This window comes from Drosophila serrata, unplaced genomic scaffold (genome assembly GCF_035046125.1).
Source record: "Drosophila serrata isolate PLE 108 unplaced genomic scaffold, ASM3504612v1 contig_98, whole genome shotgun sequence".
Taxonomy (NCBI): Eukaryota; Metazoa; Arthropoda; class Insecta; order Diptera; family Drosophilidae; genus Drosophila; species Drosophila serrata.
Window position 1 is genome coordinate 161,406 of NW_028256996.1, and position 18,271 is coordinate 179,676.

Consider the following 18,271-nt stretch of genomic DNA (forward strand, 5'->3'; position numbering starts at 1 on the left):
GGAAATCCTCTTTGAATCCGAAACTCATTTAATCATCATAATTTCAATCATTTTTCCAAGCTTTTATAGAGCATTTTCCCGACCATCTTGATGTTTAGACAACAATTTGCTTTCCCTCCTTGTTTTTGTTCTTTTGTTGTAAACAAAATGCCACACGTTCTCGGGACGACGCGAAATAAAGTGGGTGTGCGCCTTGCGCCACCACACACACCTCGCACACAGGCCTCAGACACACCACAGACACTACACCACCACTGGCTGACCGCCTGCTTTGCCTTCGATTGAGTTTGCCGGGATTCGAGTAAGCAGTCCAATTTCGTCGAGTATCAGGTGCAGGCTGACGATGATCCGCCGTTCACTCAATTAGCGGCTCTCGCACCTGTGCCCCGTCCCGTCATCAGTGCATTACAATTACCCCTACCTGTACAATTCGGTCTGTTAGTTCATTTCGATACCATTTCCATACCAATTCGATTCGGATTTGGCAATCGACCGGGGGTAAACACGCATAAATTGGACGCCATAGTGTAAACAAAAACACATCCCGAAGCTGGGAGAACCAGAGATTCGTTCGGCAGTCGAGAATGTCTCTTCGAATGGCGCAGTTGTGCACACTGGGAATGAAGATCCTTCTCCTCCTCCTCACAGCCCACATTTGCTGGGGATACCACGAGGAGACACACTATCCCTGCGCCTTCATTGACACCGCTAACATTTCGGGGAGCTACAATTCGGACGGCTCCTACATCCACAACTGGACAGTGATTCCACGTCATCTGGTGGCCGTCTACGACTTTGTCATCGAGAATGGCATCCGGATACCGGCGCCCATTCACCTCAGGGCGTGCGTGTGTAAGACGAGACCCTGTGTAAGGATTTGCTGTCCCAAGGGACAGACCTACGACCTGGGTAGCAGGGAGTGCGAGATACCCAAACGGGGATTATCCAGTCTACCCTCGGAGAGCCACATGGAAGTGGAGCTCAACAACGGCAGTCTGAGGAATATAGAACTAAGGTCACGCTTCAGCATTTATGTGGGCACTCCGTGTGAGCTCATGAAGGCGGTGACCAAGGGATCGGAAGAGTATGTGCACTGGACGCTGCACGAGGTAAGAAATCAACCTCTCAATGCAAGCTCATATATCCTCTCCTATTTTCTCTCGTTTCCAGAACGGAACGGTCACCCATCAGGGCCACCTGTTCTCCAAGCACTATTGCTTCACTCCCGTGCTCCTGCCCAATGGAAACACCTCCTGGGACTGGCAGCCCTTGGCCTGCGCCCCGGAGAAGCTACACTTTGTACTGAGCGTGCGGGAATGGACCTACGCCATATGTGAGTTCCACAAGCGATTAAACACAGTCACAAATATGCTTTTTAATTCAATTCCCATTTTTAAGGCAAAAATAGACACCGCCTCGCCTCATAAAAATAATTGCTAAAATAACAAAACGAAATCTCTGATGTGTGGATTGATAGTTTGATCGTCAGAGATATTCATGAATATATCCAGCTGATCTCTCGCTCTGTTCGTTCCTCTTTGCAGGTCTCTCGATCGCCATTATATCCATGTTTATTGTGCTAATGGTGTACCTGATGTGCTCCGAGATGCGCAACAGTTTCTATGGTGTGGCGATCAAAGCCTACACTATTTGTATGATCATGGGTTATGCCCTTCTGGCCTACCTTACTTTGCACAACCCGGCCAACCTCTCAAATGCAGCTTGTAGAATCTTACGTGAGTTATATTAATCTGCTCCTGTAGTCTCTTCCCTAATCGTTTACTTAGCCTGCTTAACTCTGATGTATCTGGTTCTCTCCTTCTACATCCTGAGCTTCATTGCGTTCAAGCTCTACCTCAGCTTCCATGGCGTCGTGTTCACCAAGCTCATGTTCTGGCTAATCTTCACTCCGATCGTGTTGATAGCCATAGGTTGGTCCTTCTTCGCAGGCTCCAGTTACTACGCTTCAAGGTTGATCTTCGGCGGCGATACTTGCTGGTTCGATCGTAAGTAGTTGAGAATCTTTTTGATCCCTAATCACTAATTAACGAATCATTTTTCTAGCTCGAAATTGGTCTATTATGGTGTACTTGTACGCCCCCGTTTTTGTGGCGTGCGCCATCAGTGGCTTCTTCTACATCCTTAGCCTGATCTATATCAGCGAACAGCCCGAGATCGAGACCGAGAAGAGTTTTGAGTCCATTGAGAAGAATCGCTTTCGATCCTTTTGGAAATATTTCGGTTACACCGCACTCGTATGGTTTGTTTGCGTCTGCTCATTCGCCTTTAATTATTATCGCGAGGAGCGGTCACACCTCAACTATGCCGTCAGCTTTTGCATGGCCTTTCATGGATTCGCAGCACTCTACGCACTGATTGGGAAGAATCAACAGATCCAGAACTTTCTTCGACGCATAGATAAGTGAGTAAACCAGAACCCTATAAATATGTTCAGTAATCGTAGAGCTCACAAAGAATACCAAAGCTATATCAGCTTAGTGCCAATAAAAAAGCTTATTTAATTTAATTTGTAATTATATTCTAACTATTTAATGTTCCTATGAAATAGATGTCTGTTTGTAGCTCGTGGGAAAAAGCATGCTGCAAAATAGAATTTTGGTTTTTAAAAGTATGCCACAAATTGTTGACACTTGAAAATATAATTAACAACGCAGTTAATTCCAATTATATGTATAAATTGTACGTTTAGGTGTCTTTTTAATTGATCTTTAGCCTATAGTAATTTATTTCGCATGTGTTAGAGGTGATTGTCAATTTATAAACATTTTCCTTTTACCATCCTTCATGGATTTTATACAAAAAAAAATCTATAAAAAGCCTTAATACCCTGTAGTAATATATTTTAATTTCAAAATTTCTTTCCTACAGCGAGGAAGACACTTGCGAAAATTCGGTTCCCCTTTCGAGTTTCGGTTAAAATTTCGAGGTCCAAAGTTTTACAGCAACTGGAAGCAATACTAGTCGTGACGACAACCACATGAAAAGTTTTCAACAAACCAAAGCAAGTCTAAACTAATGTCTATATAAGAAATGCATGTCCAAAATATGTCTGTGTATTCTACACGTAGAGTTTACGTAATTTCATTTAGATATTTTTCGTACCAAAAATATAGTCTAAGGCCTAAATAATAGATATTTTTTATACTTTTTTTTGTTTTTAAATATCTCAAAGTAAAAAATGTAAAAAAATATATATTTAGATATTTGTTGAAAATACCAATTAAATAAAGGGCAACAAAAATGATATATATATATATATATACATATATTAAGAAACTAGAGATCTTTAAGTAAAGCGGGTTTTTTTTTTATTGTAATTTTTCCCTGAACAATTGCAACAATTTGGACTTTGCTGGCGTATCCAATTTAAGCTCTCCTGTCATCTCATAAACAGACAAAACACAACAAAAGCAACCCGAAGCCGGAGCCGAGCCCGCAACTCTGGCCAACAATATACACGTAAATAACGTAATTTACACAACACAAAACAAACTCGGAAGTTGGCCGTAAGGCAACTCTGGCCCAGGACGAGAATGAGGATGAGGATGAGCGGGTGCACCACAGAATCCAATCCACGGCAATCCACTCAACGTGCTCCCATGCCCTAAGCCCCACTCCTGCCTCTTGTCCATGTCCTGCCTGGGTTCCCCCTTGTGAAGTTGCAATTCCCTGGACCGTGGTCGAGTGTCCCCTTGCAACTCCATGCTCTAACTGCTGCTGCTTCTGCTCCTACTCCTGCTCCTGCTCCTGCTCTTGATACTGTTCCTGGTCCTGCTCTTGCCCTGCCCCCCTCTCTACTTAATAAGGGCGCGCCGATTTCGTTTGACATCAGAGGTCAATGGCCGAGAGACGAGAGCGGAGCGCCGGCAAGAGAGAGCAAGCTCTGAGCTGAGTTGCATCCTTGCATCCTCCTCCTTTGGGTGGCTGTCAAGCGCAAGGAATCAAGTGGAAAGTGAAACGAGGGGAACCCCCGTGGAGTGTGCTCTTTTGATGTGGCCTCGCCCAGCTTCCCAGCTTCCTCCAACCTAAAACCCGATTGAGCTTCGGCTCTTTTCGTCGCCTTTGCTCTTTTCCTTTTTTTGGCTGGGCGTACAGCAGCAGGACTCGGGATACGGACAACGGGCTACAGGATACAGAGCGCGGAATACACACAACTGAAGCCGGCAAAAGCGCGCGCAGGATGGATACACACGGACGGATCGATAAAACGTAGTAAAAATGCCCGTAGTAATGGAAGCTGGAAGGGAACCCGGCACAAACTGCATCGGCATCGGAGGAGGTCCAGCATCGTCCTGGCTTTGGTTGTCGTGCGCACTGGAAACTCACGAGAGGTAGGACATGTTTGGCGCGTTTTTCGACTGCATGTGTGTGTGTTGTGCTTTGTTTTGTTAATATGCAGAATGATACAACGGTAAAGGCTCGTAGTCAGGAGCGAAGAGCAAGCAGCGAGGCCGGAACTAACCAAACTCGACCGCGCCCTGTTCCGGGGTCTCCCCTAACTCCCCACCATCATCATCATATCTATCTCCTGGACGGGACGGAGGAACCAACATGAAAATTAATTACCAAATGACTTTATGCTTTTTAATGGCCCGATGGCAGTTAAAGGATATTAGACAAGCCATAAAATGGCTAACTGGTTGCGGCTGCACACACAAGCCACGCCCCTGAGAAAAGGAAGCACTCACACATCCCACTTATGAGCTGGGATAGGAAGGTGTGAGAGTGAGAAGTTGACAGGGTTCGAAATGGAACTTCATTTAGGTATAGAATTTAGCTGTTATAGATATTGGAATTCACAAATTATATTTTTGCATGGTAATATTCTGATGTAAACGCTATTCTTTATGAATAGACATTACCGTTTAATGAAATCGTTTACTGGCTTATTACCTGTTCATTGAACACATCAACATATACCATATACGAAAAAATAAGTATACCCTTTCTTTCAACCGTTTCCGGTCACATTCTAGTCCCCCTAATGACTTGTCCTCCCCCTACTTTTTCCAAGACTTTTTCTGGCTGTACATATTTCACAAACAAAGCACGTAGAGTAAATCAAATACAATAAATAACTTTTAATTTAGCATTTCGAAGAATTTACAACTTGAGGCGTAATTTATGCCCATAACTGTCCACCCAACAAGCAATTGACCAACATATCCCCCCTTATAATTTATGAATTAAAAAGTATAAGTATGCGAGGGAAAATTATAAATTAAAGACGATGATGAAGTCAAACGCATTTGAACGGTAAGGAATAGTCCCAGAAAAAAGGGCGGAGTACCCTCATAAATTCATTCAAGAAAATCTACTGCAACTCGGGGTCTTCGATTTCCAGTAAGTCATAATCTATGAAGCGGGCTTGAGTTTTTTTGTCTTGGCCTCCCAAAGTGGTATACGCGTGTGCTCTCGTTTCTCACCTGCAATGACACCTTTTCCCATTCGAATCATGAAATTTTTATTATTATTTTTGTCCCTCTTTTCCCTTGCCTTTGTCTCCCTTTTATATACGTACGATTCGTTGTTTGTTTGCTTATTGTTGTTTTGTGTTTGTTGTGCTTGTCACTTGTTGTTTTTTGTTTACTCTCGAGATTTGTTTCGTTCACCTTTTCGTTCATTTGTTCAATTTACGCAACATAACTCACAGCTCAAAGCAATCTTTGCCTGCCTAAGTCCAATCTGGAATAAACTGTAGTGAAGACCTGAAACTTCACCTTCAGGGGGCCTCTTATAATTATGGAGCATCGATGATGGTGTGGTTTCAAAGATAGGGCTTAGAATTAATTATAGTATTATTTATTTGGTTATTTTCGAAGATCGAAATTAGTTTTAAATAAATGTACGAAACTCACTCAAAGTAAAGATAAAAAATGAATTCTTTCTATTTAAGAAACAGATACTCTTGAGAGCGAGGTGATTCTGTAATATTTTACAGCTCATTATCGAAGTGATAAACCCTCGCTCGAAGTTTCTCATGACCTTAAGACTCATTGGATCACTTACCTGCGATCCCACACCATTTGCTAACTTTCCTCGTCCTCCTACACCTTCGAAATCCACAATTGTAGAGCATCCGCATTGGAAGTTCCCAGCCAAATATTTGGACTACAAATCTTTTATGGTGGCGGCACGTGTAAATGCTTAACACAATTTTCAAGTTTTCTTTCTTCGGAAGCTTTCGTTTTGGACTTTCTATAGACACAATGCGCCATAATAATCGCTTTAAGCGTTGAGAGAATTACGAGAGCAATTAAAGCGGCTAAAGAAGAAACCAAGGCGAATGTCGATCTGCTGACCTCTGCCTCCAACTCCAACTTCAACTCCTTCCTAAGGCAGAAAAATCGAAGAAGCAGACAGATATCTGTATCTAAATATATATGGGGGATCAGCAGTTATCGCTAGTCGCATGCTCAATTAACGCACAAACTGCGGCGCTGAGAGATGTGGCAAAATGAGTTGCAGCATTCCAGACCTGCAACTTGCAACTGGCAACTGGCAACTGGCAACCTCCCAACCTCTGAAGCTCCAGTGGCGATCCGACCCGACTCTCGACTCCATTCCCATGCAACAATGTTGCAGAGGAGCATATCGTGCCAACATCGGGCGTTGCAAAAAGTCAGCAAAGACAACAGCGACATTGCCGCGGCATGAGTGTGCGTTTTTTGTGCATGCCCAAAGGCCTTTGTAGGGTAGCGAAGGGAATGACAGGTCCGACTACTTTATACATACATATATCAATACTCCAACGACGTTTCAACGATGTGATTGTAATATTTCGATATTCTGTTGTCAAACAAACGATTTCTAATCAACAAAAAAGGAAAGAAAACGATATGTGTTCGATAATTTATAATATCGGATTTCTCTCCATATAATAAAATTGGAACTATATTCTTTATGAACTCCCGAACTTACTAGAATGTTCAATTATAGGGTATTCGTTATTCAAGTGCATTTTATCCACTCAGCTTGGTCTCCTTTAAATGCTTTAACCCATTGACGACGATCGTTCATGGAATTCCAGTGCCCGGCGTATTCTTTTCCGTGTTTTGTTTGCGAGTCACACAACTACAGGGGAAAAGGCAGATGAGACGAAGCGGGAAGTTGGGAGGAGGACCTGGCACCAGGGACAAAAACAGGGGCAGTGCCGAGTCTGGCATCTTTATGGCGAATCTGGAGGGCGGAAACTGGGAAATTCTACCGGTCGGCTGATAATGATGGAAGCTGGGGTGCCGGTGGATCCATTAAGGCAAATGATGGGCAGCCGCCCAAATGCTGCCCTGTGGCAACAATGTTGCAACTCGCTGTGCCCAACCGGCACATTAATGAAGTGATTTGCACTTTTTACCAGCGCGTTTCTGACCACCAACATGGAAGCGTAGCAGGAGGATCAGAAGGAAGATGAGCAGGAGAGAGAATTCGTTTCCAGGAACAATTTGAACCAATCCCTTGGAGGAGATTGGTGCCGCGGTGGGTGAGATTTATGACAGCCGCCATGGATCATCGTGTCAGTTGTCAGAGTAGATACCAGGGAGATTCCAGGTGATTTGCATGGACTGTGGCTAATTGAGCTGATCGGAGACGCGATCCTGACAAGGCGAATTGGGGCAGAGTGAAAGGAAGCCGTCGCATCAGTGTCAGAGAAGTGATCTTCACACTCCAAGGAAGATCGTGCGGATCTTTATGCTCGCCTTTCTTCTCGCCGAATCCATTTCTTGAGAGATACGCAGTAGAACGTTATACTGTGATAAATCGTGATCAATTGAAACAATCATCATACACACGGATCTTAAACGATCTGTTAAATATATGCATATCGAAGAATTCGGATCAATAAAAAGAGAGTACTCATCAGTTCTGCTAAACGATAATTCAATCTCAGCTTTTAAATTTTCTGAAGAGGGAGTGCTCTTCAATTTAGCATTGATCCCCTTTTTTCGTTTTGAAGAGGTTTTCATAACAAAGGACTGCCAAGTCAAGTGAGGATCTTAAAGAGGGCTTTTTGAGTGCCCGCTTTTCATAAATGATTCACTGATCTTTCTCAACATTCAAGCCAAGCGAAGCTCTCTTCTTCACAAGCTGATCTATTTGCTCAGTCAATGCCGATCGTGATCGATTGTTGATCTATTGCACTTTGGGGTCTCCTACTGGTCTTGGTCCTGTTCTCCTGTCAGTCCCCTCATTGTTCTCGCTTCTAAGCCTGGAGAATCGTGCCTCTTCAAAGCCACGATTCCTTCGGGCTTCTAGCCTCCAGATCTCTAGCTCCTGTCATCGACGGACCGAGACGGCGCATAATTCACATTTCCAAATGCAGAATTCCCTGCTCGTTTTCGCTGATGCTGAGGCTGAAATGGACATTGACCGTCTGCGGAGAGTCAACGATCTTCAAACGTGTCAACATTAAAAATAGCAGCCAAATGCTCTAACGAAGCCCCCGTTTCCCCTTAACCCCTTTTCGCGCAGCTCAGATATGCAGACGTGCAGACGTTCGCAAAATGCCAAACGAAGACCAAAAGACACAATCGAGGCTACAGCAACAACGACGGTGGCGGGCCAGCAGAGAAAACAAAGCAAGGCAAACAAGAATTCCAATCAGCAGGATATCGACGACGAGTTACCCAGGAACCGAGATCTGGGTGGCTTTTTATGAGGAGAAAATGATCAGCAGTAAGTGACATAATCAAGAAGATCATCGGAGATATCTGTGAGTGAGATAAAGGATCAGCTTTCATAATAATTCAACCAAGTTTTCAATATCAGTGAGATATTTGCTTCATGACCCCATCTTGTGATCATTTTCAGTTGGACACACCCCACTACCCTATTGTGGCGTTTAAAGGGTATCCAAAGAAAAACAGGATGTTTGGCGGTTGGCGGCGCTATCAACGAAATTCCAGCATTTGATCACACAGAAGACGACGGCAAAGGCGGTGATCGGGGTGCAGATTGGCAGACTGAAGAAGATCGCAGACGAAATGCAAAGAATCAAAAATTATATACACATGTTGTGGGGACTGAATATGGAGACGGAGGTTGGTGACTGGGGACTGGGAAACTGACGTGGCTACGTGCAGAGAAGGCTGCGAACTGACAAAGCCATTAATTACTGATTGCCGATACTCAAGGAGCTCAATGAAACGAGGAGTACTCAGCTGTCTTCTCTCTTCCCAGACGGGGGAATGACGGGAAGAAGGCAGACGACACCCCAGACATGGCGCTAAGCGAAGCGAAGAAACCCTCGGGAAGAAACTGCTCAACAAGCATAAGTCATTCTCCGGATGGGATTCGGTTGTCTTGCTCTCTTGCTCCCCTCGCGCTCTCTCGCTCACTATGACGCCGCAATTCTTCGCCCGTTTCCTTTCTAATCTCAGAACTGCAGCTTTGACCGTTATGACTTCCGCTGCCATAGTCGAGGCTTAACATTCTTGTCCCTACTTCTTCCTTTCCATCCGAAGAGTCAACGATCAGAGAAGTGGTTAAGAACAGCAAGTCGACACCCAAGGCAACGACCGATAAAAATACTCTACAAATAAATATTGAGAAGAAAAAGGTAGAAACTGCCCCGACTATGAAAATACCAGATTTTAATAATTATGGACCGCTTTCCGGACCCTAAATACATTGATATAGTTTTGCTCTCATTAAAAGCAAAAGTATGGGGTGTTGAGATAGAAACTATAACAGTCCCGACTATTAATATATTAAAATAAACGTCCCACTTCAAAGAGCCTTCATATATATTTATACAACCAAAATAGATGTAATATTGTTTTTAGTAGAAGCATAAGAATCTCTTGGAAACCCCAATATTCTTTACCACATTCACATTTAGGGTATTCAGAGTATTCACACCTCAATACGGACTCTCTTGCATTATTGCGCTTTTTGCTTTCGCTGGTGACTCTTCTCCGTTCTCCACTTTGCCCTCTTAATCAATTCATTTATAAAGCCAAACACAATTCGCAAACAAACACCGCGCCGGCGTTTCTCCACCGATCCTCGCCTCCTTGGCGTCGATACACAGCATTGTCCTTGAACGTTTAGTCGAAATTTATGGAATACATTGAACTCTGGCCACTAAATTAGTCAGTTAAGGCACACACACACACAGCCCCGAGAGCACAGGGCAGGGGGAAAAAATAAAATAAAAAACATGACAAAAGTTTTGCCGCTTTTTGGCGCATTAACAAAAATGTTTCGTCGGTGATCAGTGAAACCCCAGCTTGAGACACGGGACATAAGAGTGGGACTCGGACTCGGACCCGGACTGATGGTATTGAATCAGTGTGGGTTCAAGGAGGAAGCCGCGAGTCGTTGACCGGCTCAATTGTCTTGTTCTCGTCGAGAATGCAGAAGGCAGCAGGCAAATTCTAAAGAATTTTCAAGTTTAACGGTTACTAATTTGGGAAATGAGTTCAGTTTTTTGCACAAAAATAAAACTAAACCTTTTTAATTAGTTTAAAAGTGTTGGGGGAGTGATTATGATGGGCTCTTAGAGAAATGCTTTCTACTAGAGTGAAGACTATGACTTTTAGTTTATAGAATACTCTAAATAGTACCTATTATTTCATTTTCTTTAAATTTTACAAAAAAAAATCGCCGCAAAACACCTCAAGGACCCTACTCTGTCTCTCTCTTTCTCTCTATCACTCTCGACTCTCTTGTGAAGTGCAAATCCCATCAAAGTTAAGTTCATAAGCCCTAAACTGCATTTTGTATATTGGCCGGAAGGACGCGCGCCACGTCCTCCAAGCCCCTGACATCTTGAAGGTGAAAAAAGAAGGGAATAGCTGGCATTAGGAAAACACAAGGGGAAAATAAAGAAGGAGAAAACTGAGAAGGAGGAAAACTTTGCCCTGACCTGCTGCATATCCTTAAAAAAATAAAATGCATTAAAGTTTAGTGGGAATTTCTTTCTCCTTCCGCTACACGTAACTCACATTTATGAGCACCACGCCCCTTCCTTTCTTTTTTATCCTTAAAAAATATGCACGGATTTTTTGCTCCTTTTTTGCGAAAACAACATTCGCTCAATTTAAAGTCAAGTGTCAATGCAAACTCCTAGAGCCTCGCGGAGATCCACACAGCGGTTCTGAGCACCCTCAAAGGCTCTTCAGGACCTCTTATGATGCTGCCAGGGCGGACGACCGAAGACCGACTCTTTGACATGCAAAACGCGAGCTGCGCGCGGTCTCGCTTCATTTGACATTTTTCCTATTTTTGCGTGGCGTGGCGACGTGAATGGGATCGGGTTATTACCAGGCCTTACCCTTTAGCCCCCTCTCTAATTCCTTATCCCCCACACGGCCCCCGCCCCTGGGCAACAACTCTTTCTTTGTTTTTGCTGTTTGCTTTTTTCTAAACCTTTTCATCAAAGGCGCCACGGGATTTTCTCTTCTTTTTTTTGCATCCCCTTAATTTTTGGTGCTCGTTTTTCCTCATCTTTTTGCGGTTTGCTGTAAGTATAATTTCCAAGGGTTTTCCCTAGGTTTACACAACTTTTTTCGGTTGCGAAGAAAAATCTTATTTTTTTGGTTCTTAAACATTTGTTGTTTCAAGGGCAAGTGTTGTTTACTATTTTATGCTCTCCAACAGACTTATCTTGGGAAACGAAACCCTTGAAATTTGTACAAAAAGTCTGAAGAAGAATTCTTCACAACACTGCAATAAAGAAATGCCTAAAGTTTTGATTTGAAGAGAAGTATTTTATTTTCCCTACATTAATTACAATTTCCGGTAATGTTATTGACCCTGGGGGGAAGTTCAGGACTTGTCTGGTTGAGGGATTAACAACCATGACAGCAGGCAGTCCTGAGCCTGAGTCTTGAGCCTTTGTGCCCACCTGGTTCCTCCTGCTTCACTCCCAGACTTCCATAGACAAGTGCACCTATTGACGACAATCGGAAAGCAATAAAACTCCGTTAAGACGGAGTCAAGGATCTCTGCCAGGAGCTGGGGCTCTCGGGTGGCGCATGAATAAATAAGGAAATCAATTGTTATGGAGCAGCCCCGGCCCGGCCGGCTGCTGGCATTAATCTCTCGGGCAGGCGAGGAGAGGAGTCAGGGCGTGGCCCACAAAAATGGAACGCGGGTAACAGGACTTGAGCTGGATCCGAGAGCCAGGAGCAGCATAGGAACAGGCGACCAAAGTACAGTCGTCAACGAGCGTGGAAAACAACTAGCGGCAGCGATGGCGGCGTCGGCGACGGCCATAAAGACGTCTGCTGCAGCTTGGCACAGGGGAAACCCCCGAACCAGACTTTCCAGAGTCCTAGCCTAGTGGCTGCTCTACGAGAAGCGACATCTGCCCTAATCATCTGCCAACTCCCACTGACACCCACAGATGCCGACACCGCCACCGCCACTGCCACCGCCTCCTCGCAAGCCATCCTCCCCCACTCCCCGACGTTTGCGTTCGTTAGTTTCTCATGAAAGCTTTTAGTTGTCTGGAATTTTTGGACGCTTTCACTACCCTGGGTTTTAGTTCTGGGGATCCGAATCGGGTATATGTCACTCTCATATCCATAAATATTAACATATCTATACGATTTTATGATCAAATAAGGTTATCACTTAACATTAATATGTGACAAATGTTAAATGTTATAAATAAAATCATTTCAGAGCATTAAATAAATAAAATATAGAAAATAAAGTATTTAGAAAACTCACCAAATATAATTTTCTGAAAATAAAAAACAGAAACCATTATAAACATGAAAATTAAAATATGTATACAGAAGATTAATTTAATATCACGATTGAACCTTCAGTGCTAAAATAATTCTGATAATAATGATAATAAAAATGCATTTATTTAATTTCGGTTGGTATTTGTTGGGATTACAAATTCTAAATATTTATTGTTTCCAGGGTAGCAATTGTTTCGAAACTTTTCCCCTCATAACAGCAGCATTCCCACTTTTCTGTGAATTTTGTTGGCTGGCTTTTTTTCGGTTTTTGGATGTGTGCTTGGCTTTTTCGGGGGTTGAAATTTCGGGTTCCTCGTCCACGTCCTCCCCTTCGTCCTCGTACCAAGACAGGCGCACAGACGGGACCTGTGGGTGAGTATCTGTGTGGGTTTTAAGCAGGGCATTGCACTCGGCGGCAGTGGCGGCTGTCGAAGGCTTCGCAGCATTCCCATCCTTTGGCTCCTCATCCGAATTCCATTTGGCATTTCGGCAGGCTGCCAAAGCTCTCTCGATGGCTCTCTCTCTCTGTCACCCTCTCACTATGTCTCTCTGCGTTGCTCTTTCCCCGAAAATCTGTACCTGGACCTCGCCTCAACAGGAGCATCGAGAATCCCAGCATCCTGCATCCCCATCCCTTGACATAATTACAAGATAAGCGTTCATAGTCAGCGGCGCTCAGCAGCACAAAGGTGGCGACATTACACCGTAAAGGAGGCTTTTCCAGCGGAGAAACACGACTTGCGAAATCGTGCGAAAACGGGACTGCGAACTCTGCAATTTCCCATGAATGAAATCCCCTTTGGGTGCTACGTGAAATTAACTTGGCGGCGACTTCTTGGTGCCTGGTTAATATTTGCGGAATCGATAAGTGCGAATCGATTGGGAAACCGAAAAAACGGAGGGGTTACCCAAAAAACCGGGAACGAAAGAGCCTTGGGGAAATGCTGTAAGCATTTTCCAAAATAATGAGAGCCCAGGGGATGCAAGAGGAGGTCAGCTATCAATAGCTAATTAATATAGCGACAAAGCCGAGATTTAGAGGAGGAGTCTGCGAATGGGATAGCAGGATGCAAAAACATAATCTTTGGCTTGGGAGACGATAAAGTAAAACAAGACAACCTAAAGCTATATCAGAATCAGAAGGTACAACTCGGTCAACACACTTCTGGTCAAGATTTATGTTTGCTTCTCTCAATCTCGAAATGAGGGGAGTGGTAGGGATTCTGAAGTTGCTGAAATAATTTAACAACAACCCCTGAATTGTAGGCCAAAAACATCCGCTTTGAATCACAACAAATTACCGTTTCGACTAATTACAATGGCACAGACCGGAGCCCTTCTTGTCTGGGCCTATCTCAAGCTTAGTTCCCCTCTTTGAAGTCTGCACTGCTCCTCTCTCCAGGTTTACAAGGTTACGCGTTACATGGCCCCGTCCGGGATTTTCAGTGTACGGCGCTCAGGAACCACAACGAGCAGCTAGGAGCAGCAGCAGCAACAACAAAGGGAGACTTCGCCGACTGCGATGCCGTAACAACCATGCCTACCGCAAGCAAATAAAGGACATTGGGGAGCTTGGGGATGCTGGGATAACTGTTGGGGGTTGCTGTGGGGAAAAGCCAAAGAGCCGAAGAGAGCCGAGCAGCCAGTCAGGAGATGAGAAGGAGCAGGGAAGCAGGAGCTTAGCGGAGAAGGGGAAATCCTGGTGGCAGAACACAGGGAATATCGATTGGGTTGAGTCGCTGTTGTTGTTCATGTGACTCGCTGAGGACAGTCTGGACTCTCAAACAAAGGTTACAAAGTTCTCTAGTTCTATTTAAGTTTAACCCCAAAAATATTGATAAATGTTGGAAAAGAAATAGCATTTCATCATGTGTATCTTCTCATGAATTTTAATCATCTCTTATAACTTTAATACTCGAAACTCTACTGTACTCAAGCCGGGGGAGATGCAGGGACCAACTTTGGCGCGAAGTTTTGGATTAATGAAATTGCCCATTGCTCTCCCTTCTCTTTCTTTCTCTGCCTTTATCTCGCACTCTTTTCCCCAATCATTCCACCTCACATGTGGGTGGGTGTTGATTGTGCGAAGGGGCGGGTGGCGTACTTCCCCATTGCTCTTTCAACTGTCGGAAAATGTTGTCCGGCGTTCAGAGAAACTGACAGAATGCAAAAGATTTTCCCCTCTTTCTCTCGGACATCGAAATCAGTTTGACATTTGCCGATTTTCCCTTTTTTCTCCTTTTCTTTCAGGTTTCTGTTTCATTTTCGCAACTACTCCAATGAAGAGGTAGAGAAAGGAGGACTCACTCGAGGTTCGTTATGAAAATTTGTTGTAAATGCTTATGCCAACCGATTATAGACAAGTTTTACATTTGTTTAATCGAGTTTAATGTCACACTTCTTTGACACTTAAAAAAATATTTTATCCATTGTTATATTAAGTAAAAGAAAAATTAATCCTATATAATGAGTTGTGTAAATAATATTACTTGGAAAAAAATTTAAGTCAGTAAAGTAACGTAGTAGAAAGTATTTTCCCTGAAAAAAGTTTTCAAAAAAGTTAAATTCAGTATAATAAATTCAGTTAAATAAATTATACAATTTTACTTGTAGCTTTAATAATTTAATAATTCAAAGAAAATATCGAAGACTCTTGTTTTTGAAAAGTGTTAGTAATGCTCTCTGGCATCCTGGCCTGATTTGTTCTGGCCGTGTCCTTGCCTTTGTTTTACACATGGGAACGCAGGACCTTTTGATTTGCACCACCCCGCCCTATAGCTCGACTCATCCCCTTTTTGGCAGCCTCTCAACCTTCATTGCTGCTGATTATGACAGCACAACATGTAGCTCCGTGATGGCCAGTTCGAGGGGAGCAGGCTTAAATTGTTTGTTTATAAATAAAGCATTAGGCTATTGATTAAAATTGAGCTTTAAAAAATTCATTGCAGGACCTCGACGGTCTCTCTCCGTCGTCATCGTCCTTCCGCTGTGTCCGCTGGTTTCAATTGAATGCGAAGCTTACACAAACACAAAGACCAGCAACACCCACCACACACCCGCTCACTCACCCAAGTATCCTTGCTGATGGGGCGGGGCGTTCGGAGTGTCCTGTGGCTTTGTGCACATGTTGAATATGTTTTCAGGCTTAAAGTTCGCTTCGATTGGCCTGCAGCGGAAACTTTAAGGAACTGTCCGGAAAACGTTGCCAAAATGGTACAGTTCTTATAAGGTACAAGAACTAGAAAACTCTGAATATAAAAGCGAGATGGTTTCTAGCGAAAACTCAATTGAGCAAAACTTTCCCGAATTCGATTTTCTTTCTTTAAATTGACACCAAGTTTCAGGGTTTGTCACAAAATTAGGTAATACTGAGAATTTTATTTAGGAAACAAAACAAGAAAACAAGAAAGGAAGCTAACTTCGGCACGCCGAAGTTTATATACCCTTGCAGAAAGAACTCCTATGACTAGGAATCCATACAATATAAATAATATATATATACATTCACATATTTGCATTTTTCCTCTAAATCAAAAGATCATTTGTATGGCACCTATATGATATAGTCGTCAGATTTTCATGAAATTTGACACAATATTTAAAACTTTTATAAAATGGCTATACCTCAAACTGAAAATGTTATAATTTTTGATTGTATTAATTTCTCGATCGGTCCTATGGGAGCTATATGATATATTAGTCCGATTTTCATAAAATTTTACACAAAATTGTAGAATAATATAAAATGGCTATATCTCAAATTTGATTAAATTCTGTTGAAAACTGAAAATGTTATCGCCACCGCGATTGTCAGTCTTCGGACAACAGCCACCGCCATTCTCAGTTCTCTCAAATTTCTCCATCGGTCCTATGGGAGCTATATGCTATATAAGTCCGATTTTCATAAAATTTTACACAAAATTGTAGAATAATATAAAATGGCTATACCTCAAATTTGATTTAATTCTGTTGAAAACTGAAAATGTTATCGCCACCGCGATTGTCAGTCTTCGGACAACAGCCACCGCCATTCTCAGTTCTCTCAAATTTCTCGATCGGTCCTATGGGAGCTATATGATATATTAGTCGGATTTTCATAAAATTTTACACAAAATTGTAGAATAATATAAAATGGCTATATCTCAAATTTGATTAAATTCTGTTGAAAACTGAAAATGTTATCGCCACCGCGATTGTCAGTCTTCCGACAACAGCCACCGCCATTCTCAGTTCTCTCAAATTTCTCCATCGGTCCTATGGGAGCTATATGATATATTAGTCCGATTTTCATAAAATTTTACACAAAATTGTAGAATAATATAAAATGGCTATACCTCAAATTTGATTTAATTCTGTTGAAAACTGAAAATGTTATCGCCACCGCGATTGTCAGTCTTCGGACAACAGCCACCGCCATTCTCAGTTCTCTCAAATTTCTCCATCGGTCCTATGGGAGCTATATGATATATTAGTCGGATTTTCATAAAATTTTACACAAAATTGTAGAATAATATAAAATGGCTATATCTCAAATTTGATTAAATTCTGTTGAAAACTGAAAATGTTATCGCCACCGCGATTGTCAGTCTTCCGACAACAGCCACCGCCATTCTCAGTTCTCTCAAATTTCTCCATCGGTCCTATGGGAGCTATATGCTATATAAGTCCGATTTTCATAAAATTTTACACAAAATTGTAAAATAATACAAAATGGCTATATCTCAAATTTGATTAAATTCTGTTGAAAACTGAAAATGTTATCGCCACCGCGATTGTCAGTCTTCGGACAACAGCCACCGCCATTCTCAGTTCTCTCAAATTTCTCGATCGGTCCTATGGGAGCTATATGCTATATAAGTCCGATTTTCATAAAATTTTACACAAAATTGTAGAATAATATAAAATGGCTATATCTAAAATTTGATTAAATTCTGTTGAAAACTGAAAATGTTATCGCCACCGCGATTGTCAGTCTTCCGACAACAGCCACCGCCATTCTCAGTTCTCTCAAATTTCTCCATCGGTCCTATGGGAGCTATATGATATATTAGTCCGATTTTCATAAAATTTTACACAAAATTGTAGAATAATATAAAATGGCTATACCTCAAATTTGATTAAATTCTGTTGAAAACTGAAAATGTTATCGCCACCGCGATTGTCAGTCTTCCGACAACAGCCACCGCCATTCTCAGTTCTCTCAAATTTCTCCATCGGTCCTATGGGAGCTATATGATATATTAGTCCGATTTTCATAAAATTTTACACAAAATTGTAGAATAATATAAAATGGCTATACCTCAAATTTGATTAAATTCTGTTGAAAACTGAAAATGTTATCGCCACCGCGATTGTCAGTCTTCCGACAACAGCCACTGCCATTCTCAGTTCTCTCAAATTTCTCCATCGGTCCTATGGGAGCTATATGCTATATAAGTCCGATTTTCATAAAATTTTACACAAAATTGTAAAATAATACAAAATGGCTATATCTCAAATTTGATTAAATTCTGTTGAAAACTGAAAATGTTATCATTTTTTTTTTTAAATTG

At 42.4% G+C, this 18,271-nt stretch overlaps 2 protein-coding genes across 2 annotated transcripts in view; one reads left to right on the top strand and one right to left on the bottom strand.

Moving 5' to 3' along the window:
* Ptpmeg (protein tyrosine phosphatase Meg) overlaps positions 1 to 18,271 on the bottom strand; it is a 70,184-nt gene that overhangs the window by 40,950 nt on the left and 10,963 nt on the right. The window lies entirely within an intron of this gene.
* Positions 471 to 3,270, top strand: mthl8 (methuselah-like 8). The gene is made up of 6 exons (XM_020953062.2): positions 471 to 1,109; positions 1,171 to 1,333; positions 1,545 to 1,736; positions 1,788 to 2,006; positions 2,065 to 2,422; positions 2,890 to 3,270. Exons 1-6 carry the CDS (start codon positions 585 to 587, stop codon positions 2,936 to 2,938), a joined length of 1,506 nt encoding a protein of 501 aa, XP_020808721.2. The 5' UTR covers positions 471 to 584; the 3' UTR covers positions 2,939 to 3,270.